We start from the raw sequence: 24451 nt of genomic DNA on the forward strand, positions 1-24451 counted from the left end.
CACTGCCAATTCAATGTAAAAGCTAATACCACAGACCTTACGACTACAAAAGACACATAAATCTATCCCATAAAACGAGAATTATTAAATATAATGGAAAATGAAATGCAAACACCTCAATTGTCGCGTTTAAAGGTAAGAAGAACCTTTATGGTTCGCCGCCAATTGTTGTTTTGATAATGAAAAGCATATTCATATCGTTCAATGTGTGCTTTTCCTCTTAACAAGTGGAGATAGCAAACATTCAAGTGGGGTGCCCAGGATTTTCGAAGAGAGGAGGGGGGGTTACGTGTACTTTTTAGTAGTGATTCCTGAAGTCCTCATTTTGCCACCTTTTCCTGCCTTTTCTTTCTTCTTTTTTTTTCAAAGAATATTGAGCCTAAGTAGAATTATGATCCTCACCACCCCTCCTTGAGCACGCCACTGGACACTCGGAAGAATCTTGATGACTCCAGACAAGCCCTGCCGTGGCTCTAAACATGGGGATGGGGGCTCAAAAAAGGGCCTGTTATGACCCAGACCTTCAAGAGTGGGGGAAAGTACATATCGTTGGATCTGTCTGCCTGTTCGGTTGTTCTCGGCACCGGCAGAGACCAGAGAGATTCGCACCATTCTGCGAACACCATTGCCTTCAATAGGGAGCTTGGCGGGAGGGTTCGGCGCGAGGGGTAGTACTGGGGCCTCATTTCGATGCGCTAAGATTAGCGAATCCCTTGCATATTTCGAGCTGTTTCATGCTGTCGCTTGGCTTATTTTCCACAAATATGCGAGTAATCTGACTTATTATTTTTACTGCTTCTCTAAAACATATAAAATACAATATTTTCAATATTTTGCTTGGTCATCTCCCGATGAACGGAAACCTCGTCTCTGTTCATTCTTACTTTATGAATGTTGAATGTCCTAACTTAAATCACTGGGAACTGTGTGTGTTGTTGTTTATATTAACAGTCTACAACAATCATTATTATAAATACAAGATACAGGCCCGTAGTCAGAATTTTTTTTCTGGGGCTCGTCCCATATCAGGAGCTGCCATCTATAGCCGAAAAGTGGGTGGTAGAAGCCCTGATGAATTTCTCAGTATATTACAACTTATTATACAAGATGTATAATCCTGGTAAGGAAGTTAAATTAATTACCACTATACACTATTTAAATTAGATATTTGTAGGATTCTTGTGGCTTCAGCTTCCCCGAAGCACCCTCCCCCCTGGATATGTGTCTGGAAAGACTTGAATATTTTTTGCTCTCATACTCAGAATTGATAAACAATTACTTGATTTGTAATTACGATTCGCATTAATATTTTCTGCACCTGAATACTTTATACCTCACTAATAATTTTCTAACTAATATTTACACTACATGTATGAACAAGTGAGAAAAATACGGATACATATACTGTATGGTTTTTTCCTAAGAAAGAAATGATGCAATCAGCTGATGCATACTTGTGATTTCTGCAAATAAACTTACTGAGCACAGGTTTCATGGCTGGAGCAGCTACAGAAACATAAAAGTTCCAAAATTATTGAAACTTCTCCATTCATGTTTAACTTATTTTTATTTCAATATGTAAATTTGTCTACATAATATGTTTGGCTCTTCATGGATTTACAGTTTCTTTTTTGCTTTTATAGCATTCCGCATTGAAGCTCATTTTATGGATAAGAATTTTGCATTGTTTCGGTTTTACATTTCTTTATAAACGTTTTCTTGTTTAGAAATCATAGCATCGGTGGATACTGTAGAATGTTATGTAAGCTACGCATTTTTTCCCCTAACAACTCGTCTTGTGATCTACAGTGCAGTTAGAACAATATGGAACAATATTACATATTTATAAATTCTATTTACACATACTATTATACAATACCACTTTACTTGCCCATGTGTGATAATAATTTGTTTTGGTAAAACTTGCCTTGTGATGTTATGGGTAACGGTACATCTCCTGTTGGGAAGTATTTTCCACTCGGCCCGTTCGTATAAGAACCTGTGAAGGACAAAGAAGCATAAAAAACAGTTGAATAAGGAATGTTGAATCTCTACTAACTTGTATTGATTGATACATTAATTGTTAGTACGTATTTGCATATACTGATATACAGAATAATCTACGAGTTCTCAAAGCTTAATTCTTTCAACGTACTGTACTATCCAATCAGCTCATTGAATGATTGTCACACGCTGCAGGAAGATCTAAACTCCTTCGCAAACTGGAGTAAGCAGACGGGATCATAAATGTGAATAAGTGCAACGTAATGTCATTCACCAAAAAAAAAAAACAACAACCATTACACACGAGTATAAAAATGGCAGCTCGACGGTGAAGCGTACGAGAGTTGTCGTTGACCTCGGTGTCCACTTCACATCTGACCTGTCGTTCAACACCCATTATCAAGCCTTGGTGAAAAGGTGTATAAAGCTAGTTGGTTTCATTAGAATAAATTTTCTGTTTAATTTTTCTGTGCCTACAGTTGTAAAAATATACGTCGCACTCGTTCGTCCAGTACTGGAATACTACAGTCCCATATGGAATCCACAGTACAAAACATGGAAAGAGGAAGTGGAGAGCGTCCAAAGGCAGTTCGTGAAATGGCTGTGCTTCAAGGTGAACATTGAATATCTTAAAAAGAACTACACATCTTTCTTTATATGCAAGCATTTCGGTCTGGAAACTTTGTTCAACAGAAGAGTCGTCAGTGACGTCATTTTCTTACAAAAATGATTAATCATGGCTGTGAGTGTTCTGCACTTTTAGAAAGTATAAACTTTAATGTAGGCCGACACAGTGCAAGAAACCGAAAATTATTCTACACGGAGAGGTCAAGGGTCAACACGCACAGGTTTTCATCTGCAGTGCGCATGCAGGACACAGTGAATGAACTATTAAAAACTGTAGACTTCGACATGTTCACACACTCACGTAGTGTGCTGAAAAAAAGATAATCACAACAATAAGTTCATAAATTGATATAAATATTGTGTACATAGACGCTCATACATTCATGTATTCTTTTTTTCTCTTCGCTATCGTTATTTATTCACAGTGTATTATGTTAAACAAAATTGGGAAATGTATCCTATGCTGAACAAATAAATAATAATAATAACAACACACAGAACACATTTCTTGTACTAGTAGTTCTATAACAATTTATGCATCATAATTCATGAACTTTATTTTTATTGATCTCAATTGAATATCATTGTTGCCGACATAGCTGCAATGTTACAGTTGCGTGAATTAGTCCAATTGCTAATAATTATATTTATTCTAGTTTAGGTGTAAGAGAAAGTAACATTTGTACAGTGGGATCCATAAGTATTGGTCAGCAAATTGTCCATGACTATTTTCGTTGGTTTTAATCTTCATCCTAATTATTTTTAAGGAATGTATTTTTATGTATACTGGTTCAGAGGTTGTAAGCAGATTGTTTGGTGTTTTGTGTCAGTTTTTGAAGCTCTCATTGAATAAAATAAAGGGAGTAAACGTGGTGATGGACAATTTGCTTGGTAATACTTACGGATCCCATTGTACAATGATAGAATTTTAAATGAGGTGTACAAATTTTGGGCATAAATATTATTCCTCTGTGTAATCGCAAACGATTACGTATAAAATAATTTGTATTAATGTAAACAAATAATTTGTTTATGCACTCACTTCACTTACTATAACACCATTAAGCCTTGTTTCCATGATATGAAAAACTCAATATGCTGACCAAGGTAGACATTTATTTTATTATAAAACACAAATTAAACGTAACGTTTCAACCTTCTAGCAAGGTGTATGTACACATTTGTACAGTGGGATCCATGAGTATTACCGTGCAAATTGTCCATCACCATGCTCATGCTTTTTATTTGACCCAATAACAGCTTCAAGAATTAAAAGAAAACTCAAAACAATCTGTTCAAAACTTCTGCATTACCATACATAAATATCCATCGCTTAAAGACACATAGGATGTGAGATAAGAATTAATGAAAATAGTCATGGACAATTTGCACGGTAATACTCATGGATCCCACTGTACTTGGTGCAGAGTCTGAAGAAGACCTTGCTAGAAGGTTGAAACGTTACGTTTAGTTTATGTTTTATAATAACATAAATTACTGCCTTGGTCAGCATATTGAGTTTTTCATACACTTACTAGTTGGTTTAATTTTGGCCTTTAACTAATTCACAGAATATTTTTCAAATCCTTTTAATTGCTTTCGAAAATTACTTGCCGTTTTTAACTGAGTTGTTAATATTATCGTAAACCTTAAAATGGGCAACAGAGTTCACAGTAAATTTATACACATAGAGTTTTCCTTGCTTTCTGTAAATTATGTGTTCTATTTGTAATAGCTATGAAATAATTTTACAATCAAGGTAGGAAGAAAACCATGACATTTAAATGTAAAAATGTCTATTTGGATTGTTAATCGAAAGAAGATTGATACATGAGAGAAAAGTACGCTACTAAAAAGGTATTTTAGCTTACCTTGAACCGGTGGCTCGGCATTGGCCGTGTAGATAACAGTGGCGCTCAACAACGCCACAATACCAAGCTGCGAGAGAGAAACAATAAATGATAAGTTACTAAGAAATAATTCAACTTTAGTTTTATTAAGATAAATATATTTTTCTTAAATGCTTTGAACAACAGAATGAAATTAAAAATTTCCGAGTTTTATATTTACTGCTAATCAAAAATATACATATATACAATATACATGTGGGTCCCTTGATTGGTTCGGCTTGTTTTAGTTTTGTAACTTTTGGCTAATCGCGAAGATGAGGATGAGTGATGATATGAAATTGCTGAAGGAACACTCACAGTCCCAGGCCGGGATTCGCACCCAGGACCTCCGATATCGTAGGGCGCTTTACTAAGCAGATACCTTGATTGATTGATTAGTTGTTTTAAGTCCACTTTATGCACAGTAAGGCTAATCGGGACTGGATCTACAGTTTAAAGTGGGATCCGAACCATTTGTGCCTCCACCGGGTATCGAACCCGGGAACGCTTGATTACAAGGCGAAGACGGCAGATACCTTGAATTCGCATCAGTATGAAGAGATATAATATCACAATATCAGGAATGAATTTATAATATAAAATGTAAAAGATATGACCGTTTAAGAAAATAATTTGATATCTGTACTTCACATTTACTCGTGCATGCACGTATCCACATATAAATTCTTCTAACCCCATGAATGGATATCCAAACGTCTAACTTAATTTATACATTTTTCTGGTAAACACATCTGATTTTTCTTTTTCACGTGACCCATTGGTTAAATATTGTTAACGGTAAGGGCGGGCGTGTTGCTGGAAAAAGATTGAGAAACGATACATGAAGAAGCCCATCCTTGCTATTCTTGTACGCTCTTTTGGAATTTCTTTGTTTTATCATTGTTCAACTCAGAAGGCCGATGTGAAAGAATGTGCAATACATTGGTGTGGAAATGTAAAAACAAGTAGCTGTTACAGCCAAACGCATGTTAAAATTATGAAATTTTAACCTGATATCTGGTCCCCGACAGAAAATACATCTGACAGCTTAACGGAAACGCAAAATTTACGTCATTGTTCTTTTGTTTTTACCCTGCGAGTTTGAGAACTGGGACATTCCAAAACGTTTTGTGAAGAGTGGATAATTTTGTTTCCAAATACATGTCCATTCTTTCGTTGTAAAAACCTAGGGGACAAAATGCAATTGTTTTCAGCGACAGTAAATCTCAAGAAAAAGTGAGAAAAGGTAAAGTTCACACGATGCTGTTTTTGTTTCGAAATCGTCTTGAGTCCAAATTGTTTTAGCTTCTGCTTTTAAAGAAGCACAAGTTTATCTGTGGTATTCCAGCCGTCACAACGTGGAGGATCCGAGTCGTTGGATGAATGATGCTACAGCTCTGAGGACCACCCAGCATTACATCAATAGAGACACCCGGGAGAAGCCTTTAGTGATAAAGGCGGCCGGAGTATGGTGCTGATAACATCACCGAGATTTCCTGTGAAATAATGTGTGGAGCTGTATTCACACGCATTATGTGCCTTCATGCAACAGGGATACTATCATGTGCCCTTAATTACTTTCATATTTACAGGTGCGGTTTTGCCCGTGTTGTATTGTATTTATATGTTTGTTTATCACATCGTCACTCATTCTCATCTTCGCGATTAGCCAAAAAGTGGAAGGAAAGCGAAGTTAAATATCAATCAGTCGCCCGAATTATTTTTCATTTAATTATTTATTATATATACATTACTGTAGCTAGAACATAACTAACTTTCGTGACTTTTTCAGGAAAACGCACGTCTACACAAACTTGCACGCATAGCATTGCGTGAAAAAAAATAATTAAATTCCCGCCTAAATTAAAATGTCACAGCAAGCGTTCCTAGAATCCCCACTCCATAAAAAAATGCAAAGGTCAAGTTCTACAAATTTTTACCTAAAGTACTCAACTTTCACATCAGAATATAATTGAGTTGGTGTTTTTTAAGTCCACTTTATGCACAGTAAGGCTAATCGGGACTGGACCTACAGTTTAAATTGGGATCCGAACCACTTGTGCCTCCACCGGGTATCGAACCCGGGACCCTTTGATTACAAGGCAATGACGCTACCACTGCGCCATGGGGGAGGCCCACATCATAATATAACAACAATGCTCTAGAAAGTACAAGCATGTTAGATAATATAACATGATATCAAAGAAATCGATTTAATGTTCATCGCGAGAGAAATTCCAACTAGTAACAACGTTGTATGTAAAACTTGAGTAGTTCATCTTCAGAAATTTTCACAAGGATCCACGAAAAGAAAGCCAAAATACTTTTTTAACATAAGAAGCTATCACGCAAAGGGTGGTAAACATGGGAAAACATTGGCGTTAATTCGTAGCGAACAAGCATGGCGGTCGTGTAGGCTTATCTGTCAGAAAACGTGAAGAAAGGAAAAGTTTAGAGGTGGATCCCGCGCGCGGGAGAAAACTTTTCCTTTTGACGAATGGCGACCCGTTCCTGAGGATCACTGCACCGAGACGGGTTTCTGTCTGTCTGTCTTTGTTTCCTCTGGCTTTCCGGATGTTTGTGGCCCAGCGGAGGGTGAAGTCGTGACCTACGACACGCAGAGGAGACGGAAGGTGTAGAAGGAAAATCAAGTTAACTTAGGCCCGGAATACTGAACTGACAATTATGTATTGTTTTCAGCGTGCAAAACGTTTTACGCTATTTTCGTCAGGTTATGGTTGCCTCTCACGGAATGCACAAGGAAACAGTAAAAAACAGCGAAAAAAATAAAATTAGTCACCTTCATATGCATCATTGAGGGATTAAGATAATTTGGGGTATATTTTGTATTTTGGTTATTTGGTAAGAAGCAGGCCATGTGGCACCAATGAGAGAGAAAGAAATAGTCTACAGCAGTGGTTCACAAAGTGTGCACCGCGGCGCTGTGGGGAGCCATGGCTGGCCTACAAGGGCGCAATATTCCAATATTTTCACTGAAACGATGTGATTGTTCCAAATATGGGCTTATTTAGTACTTTTTACACAAACTGTTGCGGAATTTGAAGAATCTTTATTTTTAACTTAATGAAAGCAACCTAACCACACTAATAGAGCGTTGCAAATGTTAGATAGGCGGGAAAATCTTGAAACACTTAGGACGCCGTGAAACGAAAAGGTTTGGGAACACCCTGGTCTACAGGATTCTTGTTGGAAAACCTGATGCAAAGAGACCTGTAGGAAGGCCAACACGACGATGGAGGGATATGGTTAAGATGGACCTAAAGGTAATCGCTAAGGTTGGAAAAGATTGGATTGACCTGGCCCAGGATGGCTTGTGTTGCTGCAGCCATAAACCTTCGGGTTTATGAGGGCTAGAGAGTGAGTGAGTTAGTTTACCACTACCAAGCTTGCCAATTCTCTCGGAATCGAACTCGGTCTCCCGGACAAACTTTGTTATCTCCAGGAATGACGAGATTTACTATTATTATATATTTTTGTTATTATCTTTTGATTTTCTTTTGGTATGCATTTCCCGAGCAAAGAAATTTGTTATTGCAAGCCAATTAAACTTCACAATATTATTTTGAAGACTCGTGAAAAATGATTCCTTGTTTAAGTGGTAGGAGATAGAAATAAAAAAAAAAAGGTAAAGCTCTCCCCTGTGCTTAGCACCACGACATGAAGGCGTAGAGGGGGTGTGGGGGTAACTCCCCACACTTTCTTGATTCGGTCGTGAGTGGGGGTGATATGATCAGCAGAAATACGAAGTTTAAATACATTGTTGCTGCGCCAGAGCGCCTACACAGGAGCTGCAGAAAACGAAAATGAATTTGTCGTTTCGCCAAATTCTCGAGACTTCTTTAGTTCCCTCCAAATAATTTTGGTAGGTACATTATATAGATTTAATTCGTAGTGGGATCACAGTGGAATTAAGTGCGTTTCGGTGTTTGTGTTGTTTTCATAGCCAGGGCATCAAGCCATTACTTGTATTAATAATGTATTAATACAATGCAATATTGTATGGCTTCATTGTAACCCTGTGAAGATAATAAATAATAATAATAATAAAGTTAGTTCGGGTCGCCAGAAGAGAGAGAGGGAAATATTACTGTATTCAATGACAAGTGGAAAAGTTATTTCGATTGGTTACAGAAAGAAACAGTGAGATTCAGCGGAATGTAGCGACTGTATGAATAAATTTGTGGTATTGTATTTTGAAGAATTTGGTTTAGTATTACAGCTTCAGAAGTCTGTGTTTATATATATATAAATTGTGCTAAGTTGTTTTGATCAAGTTGATTCGATTTTGTATTCACCGTAGCAACACCACAAAGAGATGACAACTGCTATCCAGGGCATTAATCTTCCAGACCATTTTCATCTAAAGTGTTAGAAGGCTGTAAACAAATCTCCCGGACTTGTTTTCCTTAAAGTTGGCAAGCCTAGCCTCCACAGGATACTCTCAACGATGAATGATGCTGGAGACCTTTTCGAAGTCACCTGAATGTCAACCTCTCTTCCACATAGATCAATGTGGACTTAATTATTGCAAACTAACAAGGCTGTGACGCCCAGACCCACATTATCATCTGTGGGAGATTGTTTTCTGTCGTCCGTATGTATTTGTGATTCTCCTTTCATCCATCTCATCTCATCACTTTCATCCACATCGTCGCGATTAGCTTAAAGTTGAAGAGATAAGGAAATACGTTATAGTAAAATCTAATTATAAGTGAAAGACAAAGCAATAGGAAGAATAGAGAGGTAGAAAAAGCATAGCATTAGACATGTAACGGGAGGTTTGCCTTAGATACAAATCTAGTTGTCATTGAACGCCATGTAGGAATGGTGCTTCTGATTTAGAAGTGTAAATTGGTGCGACCCATAAAATAAGAATGTTATTACTTACATGTCAAGGAATAAATATATACACGTGAATAATGAAAATACATGTGTATCTGGATTTGTGACCCACCTAATATATGTAAATAAATTATTTATATATGTATATAAATTGCATATACATAAATATATCGATTTACTCTACATTTCAATAATTCATTGAAGGTTTTAAGGTTGTTGCAAGAACAGTCTGCAAATCACCAATAAAATTAAATATAGTAATTAATTAGAAAACACAAATCACTATCTCTTTGATTATGGTGACTGTCGATATCTAAAATGGGTAAGATAGGAAAAAAATATACAGTTTTTAATCTATTACGTGCAGCCAAGAGTACTAATTTTAACGATTTCAAATTTATTATGTGTTTGAGAGATTTATTACTAGTGTGCTTTATTGTTCACAATTTCTTCCGGCTGATGCTTGATATTAATAAATTCAACATTATTCTTAATCATTGTTACTAACGAAGAAGAGATTGCTAAACGTAGAATGGACAGAAAATCAACACAATTCCAGCAAAAGCACAGTTAATAACTTTTTAAATCAAAGGCAATCTCCACTAATTACCTTACATTTTTATGCGTATCCAATGGAACGTAATTCTCTGTTATATTATTTTTTGATGCTTCGTGTAGTTTATGTACGTTCATGGGTCTCCATTCTTCGCAACAAAACAGAGAATTAAAATTATGTTCGTATTTTCAGTACGAGGTTACTTTTCATATTTATAAGTACGAAGCCCTTTGTACACAACATTTGTAATGAGGGTGGATAAAAACGATGACTTCTTTTAAAAAAATAATTTCTCATAATTTTTTATTTCAATCGGATTTTTTTTATTTAAACCGATTTATTTTTAAAAAAAGCCTTAAAACTGCTTGTATGGTTTTTGGCACCACACATATAGATATGTTTTTTTTAAAAAAACAAAGGATTTGTGTAGTAAACGGCTCTGTAAAATATTCGAACAGTTTGATTAAAGCAAATAAAAAATTATATATAAATATACATTTCTCTGTTTCTGATACTGTATATATAAACCACCTACTATGGAATGTTTGTTGAGTGTGTGAATGAAATTATAATACATTATTTCAGTAACTTTTCTTCCAGTGAAACTAATAAATTCTGGATGTACTCTATAATTGTAATTATATTAAAATATTTTTTATAGTTGAATTTTGGCAATTCTTTAAATGATAGTTTGCAAAATATCAGCTGCCATGTTTATTTACAGTTTAATGATATTGACACTATTTACCGTTTAACATAATTAGTATTTTGTATGTTATTCCAAACAAAATGTTTTTCTTTTTCCTATAAATATTATTGAAATTTAAATCAAGCTAAAATAAAGTATGCTTACAGTTTACATATTACGTTTCCTTTCGTGCGAACTCCACCCCCATCAGTACATATATTTGTTACATTTCTTTTCTTCCTTAGAGCCTAATCAACACTATTAAATGATTATGAGATTAATGTACTTTCACCAAAAGAGATTCTGATGTCTACAAAATCCTCATGTACATTATTCTATAAATTATTTCTTTAAAGTGATTTAAAATCAGTGATTTTTTTTCTTCACAAAAGTCACCTGATTAAATCAATCCAAGCTGTTTGTACTATTACAATTTCAAAGTTGTGTGGTAATTTTTACCATTGATAGTACATCAACGTATTTGAATAATATATTCTTGAGTTATTTGGTATTAGTTGTCAAGTAACACCTCTTTAATATTATCTGATAAAGTAAATTCAAAATATTTTCATCTTAGAATAAATGACGTTTTGACACTTAGAAAGATTAATAACGCTTGATATTCATGGCACATGTCCTTAGCATTATAAATATTAAATCATTATATGTATATATAAACTTTCATGGGCATCACGAAAAGGTAGGTCGAAGAGTTAGGTCTACCTCCCCCTCCCCCTGAAATTTGAGAGCGTTCATTTCAAATTACAAAAAGCAAACAGTCTATTATTTTTATAGTCGATAATAATATAAATAGACGTAAGTTATTTATAATTAGAAATGGGATGACCAAAGTAAAAAAAATAATCATACCGAAAAATTGAGTGTAAGATTAGGTGAGATTTTAATATATAATAAAATCACTTAATCCCAAATATTTCAAAATTCAAAAGGAAGAGTTTTATGCTAGGTTTCACACAACTTAAATTTTACGAATAAACTTTCCCTTGAAAAAGGTACGTAAAAGATTATAACAAAATAGAATAAATATGTACTTCAATATTTTAACTGTGAAATGTAAAAAATAAAAGATGATGAAGAAAAATTATTGTGTTCATCTGTTGGAGCGAGCATAAAGCTGTCACCACGGATTTAATAATAATAATGAACTGAAAATAATATTTATTATACGTTTATAATAATAAAAAAATGATGCTTTATTATTATTATTATTTCAAGTATTGAAGTATATGTTAATGACCGAAACCCGAAACAGAAACACAAAATTTTTGGCGATGCCCATGATAACTTTCATTGTCCTGACAAGTTGTGTTGTGCGTAATAAACATTCCATACCGAAACCTAAAGAAACGCACACACCGCTATTATGTGTTGATAATGGTGCAGACTAATATTAAAGTACACAGAAGGAGCATCCAAGATTTCGCCATTCGGCACAAAAGTCCTTTTCAACATCACAAGAACACGAGGCACTGCCACTATCACACACGAGGTTATCCAAACCCAAGAGGAATTCAGAAAGGACCACCTCAACGCGGACCTTGCACCAACCGGCACTCACCTGGTTCATGCCTGCTTCCAGCGCTTGCTCACTTGGTGCTGTGGCTGGGAGACGAGATGTGTGAGGGCTTTCTCCTGTGGTTTGCCTTTTATACGTCGCATTGTTTTGGAAAGGGAAGAAAGTAATCCTACACATTGGCTTCTCGAAGGAAAGGGCAAGGGGAGGCGATGAAAGATGGGAATTTCTTCCAATTAGTTTCCATAAGGCTGATGGAACGTTGCACTCCACAACGTGGTGGAATGCGAATGACCAGCAATGAATGAGCTTTATGCACGAGTTGCCCTTCGTAAAGAAACGATTTATAAATTGTTCTTTATCTTGTGATTTTGTAGAATAATCACATGAGTAATAAAACCTGCTAAACGGTAATATCGCGTCACAAATGCAATTTACACATGTTAGGATTTGATCATTAACGTCCCTTGCGGAATAACGCTGCTGGTGAAACAATACTATATTGTGTCGTATTTCTTTTTGTCCTCTTTAATTAAGTGTATAAGTCTTGTTGAGTTGGTGAAACAGATAAAACAACAACATTTGCATTTGGGGCATTCCATGTCAAAGTGTATACTCAATTTTCGAAAGCAAAGCTGTAACTTTAAATTGTGAGTCAACATTCTAGTTTTGTCATTTGAATTAAAAAAATCAAGTATTATACATAATTAAATTCGAAGGTAGAATGTATTTTACATATTGTCAGTTTATTTTAACTTTTTGATTTGCTTTTGTTTTGTATTGTGTCCCACCCGTGGCACAAAAAACAATTTCTCCTTTAACTGTTGCATTTCCCCCTCAAATCCACTAGAATATTAAAGGTCAATTACCTTCTCTCTTTGTTTTAAATAATTTACTTTTTATCATTTGACAATTCACAGAAATTAAAATAAATGTCTTAAGTAAAGAGGCAGTGTTTTATCTGTCCCACCCATGACACAAAATAGTTCACTTAGCTATAAATCTGGGAAAGTATTCTAAGGGTAGTTATGTTTAATCAACAGTGTTTCGTTTCATAATTCATTCCACAGAAACTGTAAGAGAAATGTAGCTTAATTAAGAAGTAGAATAGTTACTTTAATGCCAAAAATGTAGTTTGTATTGTAGTTATTTTGCTTGGCTTCTCTGTCACTTTTGTGTCAGGATTAAAGATGGCTAAATGCTCTAGGTCAGATTTGAACTTCCAGGTTTATATTCTGTGGCTTTGTTTATATGTAGAGAGCGGAAGTTGATGAAATGTCATCTTTTTTCTGACATCTCTGACACGATGCCCATTAAATATACACAATATTACACTTCGCCTAAAACCCAAAAAAGGTAATTTTAAATTGCATTTTTTAATTATTTTTTTTGCCAATTTTCAGGTTTTTGGTCATTTTCCCGGATTTTCGGCATTTTCCCGTCATTTTTCGCAATATTCGGTGTATTGTTTCGTCATATTTAGTCTCTTCTTTCATTTTGGTAATATTCTTGAGTCTTTTCTCCATGGTGAACATAGGCCTAAATATATCTCACAGGATTGTAATTTATGAGCAAAAGAAATGCTAAACTGGTGACAGTCTTTGTTGTGTCGGGGGAAACCACCAGGTGTCCGTCTGGGGCAAACTCAGATTTAAGATCAGATAAGGTCAATTTTTAGGCTGAAAACTAACAAATTTAATGGTCATGTTTTGCATTTTTTACGCCATTTTCCCCATTTTTTAGGACATTCTATAGGTCATATACCTATATTTTTTAGGTCATCAACTTCCGCTCCCTATTTATATGAATTTGTGAAGGAATGGTGTACTGTACTTGTTAGGATTAAATGTATTTAATTTGATTTATTTTACTTCGCTTTTCTTCCATATTTGGCTAATCTTGAAGATGAGGATGAGTGATGATATGATGAAATTGATGAAGGGGACACTCACAAGGAACACATGCCCAGGCTGGGATTCCAGCCCGAAACCTCTTTTGTCTTAGCGCGTTGTGCTAACCACTCCGCAACAGAGGTCGGCTAGTCAATCTTGGCAACGAGGATGAGCAATGACTGATTCACGTACGCTTTATTCTCAGATAGGGTAACCATGTCTGAACTTAATTATAATGGGATAAGAATCAATGTGAAACGAACCTCCCCAAGAATTGAACCGAATCCAACCACTTTAGCTATAGGAGAGATATTGAAATGAACAGTAAATGCCTTGTACATGATCCGAACCTAGAACCATTCAAAACGTAGCCTACTCTTCTAGGGACTCTAGTGAACATGGCAGTTAATTGAAAAGCATTGCATATTCCTATATTTACCAAAAGTGTATTCAAGATAAATGACTTGTAATAATTGCCTTCGAAACAATACTAATTGTTTGGTACGTTCACTTTCATTGTGTTTATTTTCTGGAATTCCCGTAACTTGGTTAATGGTTATGAAATGACTTATCGTGAGTCTGGTAGAGATAAGTGAAGCAAAACTCTGTAATTGTAGAATTTCAACAGCAAATGAAGATCTAAAGATTTCATGACGAATAAGTCACGATAAGCAGATTAAGAGCTCTTTAATGTGTTTCATTGCCAACGTTGCATTAGTTTCCATTGCTTATTCGGGGTGACCCTTTCCGAAGATGCCAAATGTCAACCTCTCTTCCTCGTAGTACACTCTGGGCTGCATTCTTGCAGACTAACGAGGCTCTGGTGCCTGGATTCGTGTATTGTGTTCTGTCCATGTGTATTTGTGGTTCTCTTTTCGTCTAGTTCATCTTTCACCATTCATTCTCATCGTCGCGATTATACTGATCGTATTACCAGCTGTCGGCTGGCTCTTTCTGTCCCCCAATCGTCTCAGGGGTGTGTGCGGCAACAAACTCAGTTCCGAAGTAAAAGCTTTAGGGGTAACATCGCTCTCCCGAAGTAATGTTGCCAAGCGTACGCCAGTTACATACCGTCTCGTGGGTTGGTGGTTCCGGAAACTTAATTGTCCAGGACCACGTGTGCAGTTGTGCCATTAGTTGTGCTGACGATATCGTTGTCGGAGAACTCTCACGTTTTACAGCACGTTTGGCAACATATGGTGCATCAGACGCTCGTTTGTTTCGTCGCGCTAACAGCGTTCGGTGCCTTGTGACTCGAAAGTGCCCGATGTCAGTCGAAGAAAATTCAACTGATCGCTGATTCGCTGTTTCCCAGCCGCCAGTTGGAAATGCGGTCAGTATACAGGGTGTCTACCAGTCAAGAAAGCCAAGAAATAAGGAAATTATACTTGTGGTAAAGAATTTTTCCTATTTTTTTTTACAGTATAGTGAATTTACGTTGTTTAATACCAGTACTGGGATTTGATAGAATTGAATATTTGGAAATCGAAAATTGAATTGAGTTGTGGTTAAAATTTGTTCACTTTGGTGAAGTTTTGTATAAATATTAAATGAAGTAATGTGGTCATTCCCCATCCAGGATGAAGTCTGAAGCATTATTTTTTACATAATTAAAGCAAGTCTAAATCTCTTATTCAAGTGCATCTTCAGATTTCATCTTAACCGGCCTTGGGGTAAGGGTTTTTCATTGAATAAAAAGATCTATTTTCTTAAATTCGAACTATACCTAAGTAGGGGACGATTAAATAAATGTTAAGAAAAAGTCAAGAATTTTGGTATAGTCACAAGTGGCAGAAAACCAATAATAAAAATAAACCAAATGAATCACTCATCCTCATGATCGAGATTAGCCAAAAGTGCCAGAAAAGCGACGGTAAACATCAAATGAAGACACAACCTTTGCAAGGCCCAATTTCCCCTGGAGGAAAGCCTCAATTGCAACATTCCAGCAATGGGCAGGACTCTCCATTGTCGGAAGAACCACGTTGACAGACTCCACATTCACCCATCTTATTTAAGAAAAGGCATAAAGGGTGCAAGTTCGAGATAAACCACGAAGTCGTGAGTTTCCACTTGGTAGACCGGCAGGAAGCAGAAGCCCACGCGGAAGGTACGGGAAAGAAATTGTTGAAATACTCTCAACAATGGGGAGAATGGTGGGTTTGGTGCCATGGAGGTAGGCGGCGAGAGATGACAATTATGTTTTCCGCTCAGCTTTTGTGTTTGCATAATGAGGTGTTTATTGTATACACGACAGTGTGTGAGAATGTTGAATGTAACGACATGGCACATCATAAAACCAATAGAATATTCAGCCGGCTTCCGTGGCGGGGTGGTTTAACGCAGCGTGCTACGACGCTAGAGGCTCCGGGTTCGATTCCATGGGCATGGGTGTTATTTGTGACTGTCCCTTTATCAATTTTATCATATCGTCACTCAACCTCATTGCCGCGCAAAAAGTGGCACAAAAGCGACGCTAAATAAAAAAAAATAACAAAATGAATTGAACGTGCAGTTTTATATCATTGCAGGAACGTCGTTAAGTCGGACCCGGGTGTGGGGGGGGGGGGGCAGTGCCGGATCTACAATCCGTAAAACCCCGCAGTGCGGGGGGGGGGACAAGTAAGCTTTTAGGGGGCCCTCAGCCATTGACATAGTAGAGGGTTCGCTTATGTAAAAGATAAACGTAGTTACTCACGGGTACCGAAATGAATACAATATCTGCAGGTAAAGTTAAAGTTCCCTATGCATATAGCACCGTGTCATGAAAGCACATTTAGGGAATTGGGGGGGAGGGGGTAGGTCTCCACATATTTTTGATGTCGGCCATCTTGGAGGTGATATGTGATCAGCACCACGCTGCGGCCGCCTATACCCCCCCCCCCCGATACCATTTGATTTGAGGCTGGGTGGGCCCTAGAGCCGCTTTATGCGGGGACAAAGCCGAAAAAATTCCGAACTTAGCTCACCCACCCCAGACTGCCCGCGTGGCAGCCAGACTAGAATCAAATCTGGCTAGAATTTCACGAGAAATGCCGGGGTTAAGGTTCCTTCAACGAATCTTTAATCAGGAAAACGTTACGACTGCGTGATTGTAACAAATGTACCTATCATTTTCCAGTTGTGAGAAAATAGTGTACTATATATCTATATATATCACATAACCAACCCCCTTCCCAATCTATTTTTTTTTAGTTTGGTGGGTGTAGGTAGTATTTGGTAATATTTTGCAGGAGGGGGGGGGGGCAATGCTTGTAGATCCGGCACTGGGTGGGGGAGAATGGCCCCTCCGAAATTTCCACATGACCCCTCCCAAAAAGAGCACATCAGCCTAGCTATATCACTGATCATATATGAATGCCATGTTTTAGAAACCATCCACTCCCTAAGAGAGCTGTATTGTTGGAATATATCGTACAGGGCTGTAGTTGAGTATACGCCGTGTACCCTTTGGTTAACCTTACTCCTTAGAGTTTACCTTCTGTCCCAATACGTAAACATTCTACTTTCATTTCGTTTATATGTATTTATATAATTTGGCAACAACTCCAGCAAGTTTATTAAGGCTAAATACCTACAATTTCACGTGATCGGAAACATAATGTCGAGAAGGCCCATCAGTTAATCAGTTTGTCTCAGAAATATAGTATGGGGTCCCGGGTTCGAATCCCGGCCTGGGCATGGATGTTTGTGAGTATCTATTCATCATATCATCACTCACTTCGCAAATTAGCCAAAAGTGGCACAAAAGGCGAAGTAAAATAAAGCAAGTCAATCAGAAATATATGAAGGTATGGCTGGAAAACTACCGTGGTGCAATTCAAGAGTTTGTGCAAGACGTCCTTGTGATAAATATGGTGAAGTATCAAAAGAGGCACATTGGAGTGTTTTAGATAAGTGCGGTCTTCAACGAATTTTTCTTCCAGTTCTTTTATTTTTATTGTTATCAGCAGTATTATTAAAGTTATCAAGAGTATAGAAATGCCAATTCACAAAAGCAATAAGCAAAAATATAACATTCAATACCTGCTGGGAGATGGTAAGAGGCATAAATTATTAAGGTGCAACTCAATGTAGGAGAGTAGCAACACACACACACACACACATCTACATTGTTTCAAAATTATTAGTTTTGGAAAGAATTGTACTGAAGCTGCCTCGTAATTTATCTTGTAAAAAGTATGTTTGCTTGTATACGTATTAGAGCATATCATTGTTAGAACTGTGTCGTGTGTCCGTTTCACTGGAATGTCACATAAACTAACTCAATACGCGCACACGTTAATTCTTGTATGAAAATATACAAGCCAATATATCTAATAAAAGTCCATTTAAATGTTAATGTAGTTATATTTTATTTAAGTAGCAGTTACCCTTCAGTATGTTTACGTTGATATTGATAAGATATCCAGAAGTTATTAATGATGAAAGTCAGGCTGTTACAACATCCCTTTATGCAATAACAAAGCATTGAAAAATCTTGTATTTCAACTCACGTATCTCCTATTATTGCAAGAGAAAACTTTCTTACGTGGTGGAACAATCAGAAGCCTTCGTTGCTTTAAGGTAAACGTGAGAGATTTCTGGATTGAAAAGCGCGTGTTCTGTCGCGGCGTAAGTGTTCATGAAGACTGACATGTTCTTTCAACCACCTCATTGTTGCTTGATGTGAGATTTTCATTTGAATTGGCAAGGAAACTTTCCCCCCTTATTGTAATTAAGATATTGTTACCTGCAAATGAAAACCTCTGATACTGTTTTGAAAATTACCCATACGTGTTTGTGATTGTATCTTCGTCTTATCTCACTTCATTCCCATCGTCGCGATTAGCCGAAAGTTACAGGAAAGCGACGTAAATTCGAGTGAATCAACAAGGAAATTAGTTGTCCTACAGTTGTTCCATGTGCTTCAGTAACGAGCAGCAGGTGCTGCCACCATCGGATGTAAGTGGAGTTACTTGAACATGGAAACGGCATGCAAGGGAATCATATCGTGCAGTTAAGGAAAATTTGAATTTGAATTTTTGTGTTAGGTCCACTATGAATCGAACCTGGGGGCCCCTGGATTACAAGGTTATGACCCTTTCCACCAGTTAAGGAAAATAGTTACTTCGAGTTGTTTTGTTTGTTTATTAAAAAGTAATAGTGCATGAGGATGTTTACACAGTTTCCCTAACACAGGGAGACGACACCAGAGGTCCCGGGTTCGAATCCCAGCCTGGGCAAGATTGTTCTTTGTGAGTAATCCATCTTCAATTGAATCTAGGGTTGACAGATTTCTAAAATAAAAAAAACGGGACATACAGATTATATAGACATGGATATAGTTAAATTTATTTTTTATAACATTTTTAAACATTACAAAATCAATTGCTGTTTAAAGCATTGTTAATCCATAATTTTTAACATTTTGGCAAAATATATTAATATTTGAGTGAACTCTTGGCGTCCTTTAAGAGGACATTTTTTTCCAATGCATTACTATAAAATTCAGAACATGACATTTTCTCATTCACTAGAACTTGCAATATGTTTTCCACTGTCGTTAAGTCCAGCCGATTTCGTTCTTTGCTCCACTGTAGAGTCATCACAGAAAATATGATGTATAAAATGATTTTGAAATTTGAATTCGTTATTTCTTTAGCTAAATACGGGACAAATGCGCGTCCCGAGAACATGTTCCGGGATACCGGGACATTTCTTTAAAAAAGGGGACAATCTGGCAAACCCTAATTTAATCATATCAAAACTTATCCTTATCTTCGCGATTAGCCAAAGGTGGCAAAGGGGTGAAGTAAAATAAACCAATTCAATAAACAAAAAATAATTTAATTCGGTCTGAGTTATTTCATTATGAGCATAGAACGGATTTATACACACTAAAATAGTTACATATGCTTAGTTAATTTAATCAAAATATGGAATTACATATGTACTTACAATTGTGAATAATGGCAATTATCATTTCACAATCAAAATTTAAATACAATTTTTTTTCTTTTGTCTGTGTGAGTTTTTTGTCATCTTTATGCACAGAAATACTATATGGGCTGGATCTACAGTTTAAAGTGGAATCGGAACCAACATGTGTCTCCATATATTTTGTTTCCGAAACAATGAATTAATAAACTTTCTTTTAAGTAATGAAACGTGTTTCTCCGCCTGGTGTCCCTAACGATTTATGTTGACTGAAACTGAGTTGAATATCGCTGAAGCAATGGGAATATATTCAATGGATTTCACCACGATGGTTTGAGCTTACTTACATTCTCTGTTGTTGACAAGAATGTTAGTATAACAGATGCATTATCTATTGTCAAGATTTAAATTAAACAGACGGTACAAAATGAACAGAACGGAAACCTTAACACAACTCGAGAAAATTTAGTAATAGCATGAATATGGAATATATGTCGGAATATGTGTGAAAATATGGAAATTAAATGTAAAAATAACTAAAATATGCAAAACAGGTGCTCAAAACTAATATACCGGGCGGCCAGAATAAAGTTACCCAACTCACAGCCCTCTGTAGCCTGTTTGAGGCATCGTAGAACTCTGAAATTTGGTGAACCCACTATGCAGAACATGGGGAATAGGATGACGATAAAAAAAATAGTTCCATTTTCCGACACCAGGTTGAAATGTGACGCTGTACTTCCATGATACAAATAATCACGTTAAGTGATTTAGCTGAGTTTTTAATTAGAAAGACATTTGTTAGTGGCTGGAAGTTGCGTGAAAAATAATCTCTCGTATATTGCAAGATTGCAAGGTAAAGGCAAATCCATAACCAATTGGAGCAGTTTACGTCATTATTACAACCCATCATGGAAGTACAGCGCCACATTTCAACCTGGTGGCGGAAAACTTGAACAATTTTTTTATCGCCATCCTCTTCCCTATGGTCTGCTTAGTGGATTCACCAAATTTCAGAGTTCTACGATGCCTCAAACAGGCTACAGAGGGCTCTGGCCACCCGGTATATAAAAATATGGAAAATGAAAATATAACTTTAGAATTTTTCATACTATGGTTCGCAAAGATAATACAAATTATCATTTGGGCCTCCCCGATGGCGCAGTGGTAGCGTCTTCACCTTGTAATCAAGGGGTCCCGGGTTCGATACCGAGGAAGGCACATAGTGGTTCCGATCCCACTTTAAACTTTAGGTCCAGTCCCGATTTGCCTTACTGTGCAAGTGCCATCTCAATTAATCAATCAACAAAATAGCATTGGGTACAAAAATCCTCCACGGTTATACCAAGCCGTAGAATGTCGACGTAAAAAATGCGAAATACGTATATGTCAGGCGCATTACATTTAAATTCCAATAAGTATAGAATAATAGAAAGGCTACAGGAGTGAATGAGCTACAAAAATACTTTAATAGAAATGAAAAGGTTAACAAGAGGAAGATTATATTAAAACAAGTGTAGCAATATCATTTCCACAAAGCACGCAATCAGAAAATGCCCTCCAAAGCAACTTCGTATGGCGGACTTGCTGGCAACGTCACTCGTAATGTCTGGAATGTCTGCATTGTTTGTGTCTTTCCCTCGTAAACCTGGGTTTGCAGACGGGACGACCACCGTGTACTTCCGGTTGAAGCTGGTGTCTGGGTCTTCGAAAGAAGCTCCTGGCTTGAAGTCGTACTCCCTAGGGAACGACTGACTCCTTCCAGGGACGCTTCCAAACTTCGCCTGGGTCATCCCTACGACGCCCGGACTGAAGTTTCTGTCGCCGTGGCCTATCTTGTAGGAAATCACCCTGCAGCCAGTGTCACGACCAGTCCTCTTCACTGTGACAACCGTATCGTCCTATAAATAAAGAAAGTGTTTTGTTATTGCACTTAAAAGTAACAACTGGTGCTTTCTGAAATTATTTTCAGTGATATGAACCCGGTCATGAAAACCTGCAACAATTAATGGAGGTTCATCGTGCTGACCACACGTCACCCTGTAGCTGGTTGGATGATATCCACGAGTGAGTGAGGCCGGCAGTCGGTAGGTATTGTTTTTTCCAAATATGGTCTCATAAAGCCATGACACAAATCAAGATAAGGCTACACATTTTGAAATATGATCTTAAAATATATTAATTAATAATTACTTCAAGATTGTATTAACAGTAATTAATTATTGCCCCAGAGTGCCCTTCCTAAAGATGGGGCAACTGTTAACAGCGTGAATATCTATGCAATACATTTTAATGTATGGCCGACTCTGCCATGTCGCCGCAGATTTTGAAATTTGGCTAGCAACGGTGAAGAAAAATAATAATGGCGTGTTTATTATTCTGATTTAATGATACCCGTGATACAAAAAGCACATACTACACTCGATATTTTTAAAAAAAAGGTAATGGACATTTCCGTAAGCGAACTCAAAATATTTAAAAATATATATTTTTGTAGCACTGAATTTGAGAATTAAGGCGCGATGTGAAAATTTTCAGTCGCCATGGTGACCGGGTGCCCTGTATTCTTCTACCCCTGGATACACACACGCACACACACAGAGCTAGAGGGAGAGAGAAGTTTATTCAAAATGATTGTAATTGCCGGGGTATCAATATATTTCTGGGGCAGGTCATTAACCATATGGCATTCATAACCGCACCAATTATTGATGCAGCCACACTCAAAGTTTTACTTCGTAATAGGAAATGACGAGCGGCTAGGGACATGCTAACAGCACCTAACCTAACCTACTAACCTATCCACGTAGGCACATAATAGCTTAAATAAAGAAAATATAACTTGCCAAACCTATTTACATGCTTTCTTATGCTGCCTGCCTCCTAGCGGCCAAAACATCTACCTCAAATTTTTGCTATTATAAATACCATATGTTTCTTGACCTGGCCAGAAAAAAATATGAAATCTCCGAGAAGCATTTTGAATAACCCGGTATACCACGGATATCAAGCTTCAATTTTGACAAGTTAACGTTGTTACCATCTGATCAGATAATCCGATAGTGAAGATTTTTGAGTGTGTGTGTGCGTGTTAAAGTTTCGTGAATAAAGTTGTGCTGCTGACTTGTATTTTAAAATCGTTTCGCTCGCTCGTAAGTACTTCATGGTTAAACTTTATATACTCTGGACTGTCACAATTGAATTAGCTTTCACAAACCAAAATAGCGGACTATGTCTACTCATGCACTATAACCATAATATCTACCAAGATCAGATCACACAATATGGTAAGGACAATTATTATTATTAACATATCTTGAGTGAATATTCGTGTTCAATTTTGTGAGAAAAGTTCCGAAAATTCGATTTCACGTAAAGTGAATTCACGAACTATGAATTATAAGCAGAGAACGGAATCATATGATGCTAAAATCAATGTTATTTTGTATTATCTTCGTGGCATGCAAGATCGAAACATGCTGTTGTTGTTTTCCATATTTTTACATACACACGTATTATCCAGGTAGATCGGTAAACTTTCTTGAAGCTTGAAACAAACTTCTCGTGTAAACCGAACAAGCTTGCTCTAAGTTTGCATCAGGCTCGAATCAAGTCAACTAGTTTCCGCAAACTTGCAGCAAGTTTGACATGACAAGCTTGCATGAAAATTTCAGGAAACTTGCCAGAGAAAGCTGTATCGTACTGGCTTTGACAAGCTACAAGCAAGCTACCACAAATAAAAATAATAATAATAAAAAAAACATACTTTGCTAAAGACCTGTTCCGGTTACCCGAATGGGTCAATACAATAATATAAATTTGAAGATACTATTGTATGTATAGAATACTATACTTTTTCTTATTTTTATTTTCTTATTTTTTTGTGTGTTTGTGTATTACATTGAAAATAAAGATGTACAGAAGGAGAAAAAACGGCGGGGGAACCGTTAAATTCAGAGCAAAAGACGTCCTGGTTTATTTAAAGGTACCAGGACATTAAGCGTATACCCTCTAAAGTATGCGGGTGGACGCGGGCTTACATCGGGGGTTCTCCCCCCCTTTTAGATATGTATATGTGTCTCAAAAAGTATTATTTCATATTAACTCAATATGTTCTGTACTACTGTATTTCTCATGTTCTAATAATTTTAGGTTCTAAAAAATGTGATTTTAGGTATATGCATGTTGGACGAGGAATATATTACGGACCTTATCTATATATTCATACATGGACTCCTAAAATAGGTTCTAGAAATCTCAAAATAGGTTCTAAAAAACTTAAATTAAGCTCGAAAAATCCTGAAAAAGGTTGCAAAAAGACATAATTTGGTTCAAAATTCCTGAAAAATACTGATTAGACCCAATCGTTGAAAACAAAATTTCACAAGAACCGTAATAATCAAATATTAATTTTCTAAACAAATTTTCATTTCTTTATATCATTTTCAAAATTATTTACAAATTTTTATAATACTGCAC

The 24451-nt window shown here is 36.7% G+C and overlaps 1 protein-coding gene across 1 annotated transcript in view; it reads right to left on the bottom strand.

Annotated features, from left to right (window-relative positions):
* LOC145996836 (uncharacterized) overlaps positions 1-24451 on the bottom strand; it is a 53513-nt gene that overhangs the window by 6064 nt on the left and 22998 nt on the right. The window contains exons 5-9 of the mRNA XM_083133369.1: positions 21530-21873; positions 15951-16062; positions 12207-12488; positions 4503-4569; positions 1928-1999 (exon numbers count right to left, since the gene is read on the bottom strand). Of these exons, the coding sequence (XP_082989495.1) occupies positions 1928-1999; positions 4503-4569; positions 12207-12488; positions 15951-16062; positions 21530-21873 (877 nt within the window). The remainder of the gene's footprint in view (positions 1-1927; positions 2000-4502; positions 4570-12206; positions 12489-15950; positions 16063-21529; positions 21874-24451) is intronic.

This window comes from Lepisma saccharinum, chromosome 13 (genome assembly GCF_977018435.1).
Source record: "Lepisma saccharinum chromosome 13, izLepSacc3.1, whole genome shotgun sequence".
NCBI classification, from domain to species: domain Eukaryota; kingdom Metazoa; phylum Arthropoda; class Insecta; order Zygentoma; family Lepismatidae; genus Lepisma; species Lepisma saccharinum.